The 5,000-nt window shown below is 36.4% G+C and overlaps 1 protein-coding gene across 1 annotated transcript in view; it reads left to right on the top strand.

Annotated features, from left to right (window-relative positions):
* LOC123504076 (rab5 GDP/GTP exchange factor-like) overlaps nt 1–3,010 on the top strand; it is a 20,664-nt gene extending 17,654 nt beyond the window's left edge. Inside the window, exon 12 of the mRNA XM_045254358.1 lies at nt 1,847–3,010. Within this exon, the coding sequence (XP_045110293.1) occupies nt 1,847–2,695 (849 nt within the window). The 3' untranslated portion in view covers nt 2,696–3,010. The remainder of the gene's footprint in view (nt 1–1,846) is intronic.
* Nucleotides 3,011–5,000: the final 1,990 nt, after the last annotated feature.

The following is a 5,000-nucleotide window of genomic DNA, read 5'->3' as shown; positions in this document are numbered from 1 at the left end:
TTAGCTTTAAGATATTTTTTATACTTGCATGAAATATAGCTATACAGGTGCACTATCACTCATCATTAACCTCTCACTTGTTTCAGATTGTGTAATAAAATTTCCTGAGTTGTCACATTAATGTATTAACTGCTTGTTGATGGAGCTTTCTACTTAAACATCTTTGGCACCACTGGCAAACACAAGGAAACCATTACAATTTGTTTTACTCCATTTATTATGGTAACCTACTCAGTTTTAGTCTCAGCCATAACTAATAAATGAAGGAAGTGCTTTTTGTTTTGTAAAATGCAAACACTAAACATTGCCAATAAGAAATAAGAGATAAGATTGATTTTTATTTGGTTTCCTTGTAATGATATGCAGGGTATTTTAAAGGTATTATGAAGTGATTAGCTTGTATAGTAAATGTATTCTAATGAAACCAATCTATAATTCAGCAAAACCACTAATCTGCCACTTAGGTGTGTCAGGTTAGTAAATGTGTTCATGTGTAGCATAGGAGTATACTGGCACTCACTCAATGAGGCCATAATTACTTGAATATACTTTAGACTTTCACATCAGTAGTTTTGTCTTCCTGGTTGTAGAGATTTATAGGTCTTTGTATGAGTTGTTTTGTGTTAACATGGGGCTATCCAACTCAAGTGATTGCTTCAGCACTATTGAGCAGTTCCTTGTCTTGATTTGCATTACATTAACTAGGCTTTGAAGTGTTTAGGTACTCATATCATAATTAAAATTTAGTTACTTTCCAAAACTTTATTCTGGGATAATGTTTATAGGAATGAGTGTTTTTACCTTGTTTCTTGAATTGTTGAATTGTATGGCATGTCAGGTGCACAGTAATTGCATTCATCCACCCTTTTGAGTGTAGTGCTTTTGTTATCTTGAAAGGCTTGGTGCTTAGCTCATCATCTTGATTTATCACGTAATTATACTAAAACTTTTTTTTTTATTAATTTGGCTTTAGATTTAGATACACTTTCAGTTAAAGTAAAGTTTCCAAAAGTGTTATTGTTCACCATTCTTCTCCAATAGTTTGTTGGGCAGGTCACTGCAGTGCGTGTGTTCGTATCAAGAAGCAATTTAAGTGCACCACTCATCCCGTTAAAGCAGGTTTGCTTGCACCAACTATAAACTTAATTGCATAATTTTCTCGGCTTGAGTTGACTGGAAGCACTGCTTGGGGTCTTAGTCACTAAATGCCTCTGTAGCCATGTCCTGAGTGCTTATGTGTTGCTTACAGGGGCTGTATTGTTTTCACTTGCTCCATTTGGCTGTGCTCTTATCACCACTTTCCAAATTCTTTCTTATTGCATTGTTCTTCCTGAGGAAATATGGTGTGGTAGCTGGTCTCATCCCAATCACGTGATTGTTTCTTACCATGCTGTGTATATTGTTATGATGCTGGAGGGCACACTCACCTTTGTCCATTTTCCTGTTGTACAACTGGTGATGGGAATTCAAAAGTGCAAGATTGATTTGCTTCTGAGTACCAGATGGCTTGGTGTGGTTACAATCATTATGACTCATTTCTCATCTGTGTTGTGGGGCAGTTGGCTGCTGCCCTGCAGAACCCTATCATGGTCATACAGGGGGAATAATTTTTAAAGAATAGTATATAGAAGATATACATAGAATATGATGTGTTCTTTAAGCATCAAGTTGCAAAAAAGCATCTTGATATATCTGTTACTAAATTGATCTATAATATTTACAACCTTCCTCTGATTTTCAAGAGATATTAAGGACTTGAAGAAGTGAGGAGTAAGTAAGGTATTGATATAATGAGAAATTTCAGTGGTCTTAATAATGATTACTGATGCTTTTGTCAAACACACAGGTTCCTCCTCTCAGTCCTGACATTATTGCTGCCCAGCAGTCTCTGTCATTTCTCCAACAACTGGGTGATGGAGGAAGCCAGACAACCTCTCCTGACCTGCCAGATGCCTCCACCCAAGCATCCAAATCCACATCTAGAAATGCCTCTAAGTCCATGGGCTCTGAAGCAGACCTCCTTAGTCTTGATATTGATCTTGAGGAGACAGATAACAGCATGCTTGGCTCAGCTGGCCTTTTGGGGTCAGACATTGACCTCCTGGGTCCTGATGCAGATTTCCAAGAAGTCAAAAGTGGCATGGTAGAGTCAGCTTCTGGTCTTCCTGACCTGATAGGTCCTATAAGGTCTACTGAAAATTCAAAAATTACCAAGAATCATAAAGACTTCCTTAATCTTGAAGAAATTGGATCAAATCAGGTATCAAACCAAGGCATGTTTGCACTTAATCAATCCTATTCAAGTATGTCAACAAAGAACATGATGGAATATTCTAGTCCTCAAACAAAGAGTGAGAAGCACATGTCTGACACACTGTCAAGACAGGCCTCATTACCATATTCTGGTTTTACAATTCAGGGAGGAAAGATACCTAGTATAGCTTGTGACACTGGCAATACTCATTCCCTCTCTTCTCCCCATGAACAGTCCCAGCCAGGTAGCTCAGATCCACTGTCTCCTCCCTTAGTTGGATCACACCCTGCTCTTCCTCCTCCTCTCATTCCTTCTGTTCCTGGGGAAAGGCAGGAAGCTGGTGTTTCAGGACAGAAAAGCAGTGAAAAGAAAGGAGATGCTCTTGATAAAGTTTGTGATGTTTTAGGAGAAATCGTAGAGACATTTGATAGTCTCTTGTAGGATGACAGAATGAAGGATGTTTTGATCAGAGAAGAGAGAAGAAGGAGAGACAAATGAGGTACTATACTTTAAGATTGTTGTAGCTGAAATGCTGTGGCTATCTTTAGTGAGAAGATCCCCAGAAAACACTGCCCTTAAAGGCTGAAGCTTCAAACAACAAATAGGTGTAATATCACTAATGCTACCCATACTTGGTTGGAGGGCAAAATATCAACTCTGTTTCCACTACAGTCAGTGCCAGACAGCTTTGGAGTTTACATGGTATTTTGTGCTTCCTCCTCCATAATCTGAGAAAAAAAAAAAAAAAAAAAAAAAAAAAATATATATATATATATATATATATATATATATATATATATATATATATATATATATATATATATATATATATATATGACAGACACACATTAATTTTAGATTGAGAAAGTACATCTATTGCTAACATTATCAGTGGGACAGTCAGAAAGAGTGGGTATTTCAGCAACCAACAAACAACCCTTTTTATAAGCCAATATATGGAATGGTGTGTGATGATGCTTCTCATATTGTCAAGTATTGATGTGTTTACCTTGACAAAAAAGTGTGGAGGGGGCTAACATAGGTTCCACTGCAATGATTTTTCCTGGCATTCTTTTTTCTTCATATTGAAAGAGGGAGGTTACTTGAAATATATTGCTATTGTCTGTAAACATTTCCTGCAAAGTCATTGGTACCCATGAGTTAATTGCTTCCCATCCAAGTTTAGTTTTTGAACATATCCTGATTTTCTCTCTCTCTCTCTCTCTCTCTCTCTCTCTCTCTCTCTCTCTCTCTCTCTCTCTCTCTCTCTCTCTCTCTCTCTCTCTCTCTCTCTCTCTCTCTCTCTCTCTCTCTCTCATGAAGCAGGATCACATCAAGGGATTAACTGTGATGTGCTGAGATTTGATGCTTCCTCCCTTATGTAGGTCACTTCATATTTGTGAATACTTTACATGAAAATCTTCCATAAATATTCATTATCAAATACAAATTCTGTATTCATCAAATGTGGAAAGGATGCAAGTATTTTCATCATAACTTTAAAAAATTGTGAATTGAATGTTAGTAAATTAAGATTGGCCTTTATTTTCTCAACTCCATGTTTAAGATAAATTATTTCTGAAACAGGTCAATGTGGTTCCAGAAATGTCTTGATACAGCCAAACAGAAATAGGCAGATGATTCCAGAGTTTAACTGTGAAAGGAATGAAAGAGTGAAAGTACTTTTTAACCCACGTTTTACTGAAATGGACAGACTTGGAGTTAGGGCAAAAAGAAACTTGCACAGTAAGGCATGGGAGGATGGAAGACATGCAGTTCAGAAGAACAATAGCGATGGAAATACTAGTGCTAGAAGGTAGATGGAATTGTAGCTTTGCAGTAGCGTATGAAAGATTGAAGTAAGCTGAAAAAAAAAAAAGTTGATAAGTGAAGAGATTTTAATGCTGCCCTTACATATAATATACATAATTGTGATGGCTAGTGTATGAGTTAATGGCTTTATATTGTTTCAGTGGAACATTTAGTATAGACTATCAGTATATTGTTATGTCATAAAAATGTAACGCAAGTTTCTGTGGATGTTGGTGAGGTGAAAGTACAGGTTATTCTAAGTTGAAAATGTCTTGTGCACATCAGTTTTGAGGCTTTGTTTTGTTGTGTTATGATATTCAAGTATTAGTATGTAACAAATATAATGGCTGGCTCGGAGAATATCCAGGGTGGTCCAGGGTGAGACTTGTTTATGCAGGGATGTCTGATGCTGAAATTATAAATTATTCTGTCTTGATTTCTTTACTTTTTGGGCATTACAGTAGGATCCCTTAACAAGATGAGTGGCATTGATGAGGTAGTTGGTTTGCTAATAAACATTATACAAGTATATAATGGATATAATCAATGGATGAAGGAGCAAAAATATAACATCAGATTGCCAGTGTGTCATTTACAATTTCATGCTGAGACAGTGACTGTGAATACATTTGAAATATATTGCATGGTTTTGAAAGAGATACAAAAAATGGCAGCAATATTGCACATGTAAAGTAATGTGGAGTGTTTGTTTGTGTTGTTTCTCCACCACAATCACTACCTGGCCAGTTGTTGTATTATCATTCAGTCACACTTAAATTTCACACTATGGCTAAATAAAGCCTCAAAGTACATTTGTACATAGAAAATTTTCAACTTGGAATAACCTGTACTTTCACATTCAGTAATATTTGCCAAAACTTGTGTCATACCCTGCATATACATGTATAGTAGATCTGGGTTTCTACAAAGTACA

This window comes from Portunus trituberculatus, chromosome 15, assembly GCF_017591435.1.
Source record: "Portunus trituberculatus isolate SZX2019 chromosome 15, ASM1759143v1, whole genome shotgun sequence".
NCBI classification, from domain to species: Eukaryota; Metazoa; Arthropoda; class Malacostraca; order Decapoda; family Portunidae; genus Portunus; species Portunus trituberculatus.
This window is presented reverse-complemented; position numbering and strand designations above follow the sequence as displayed.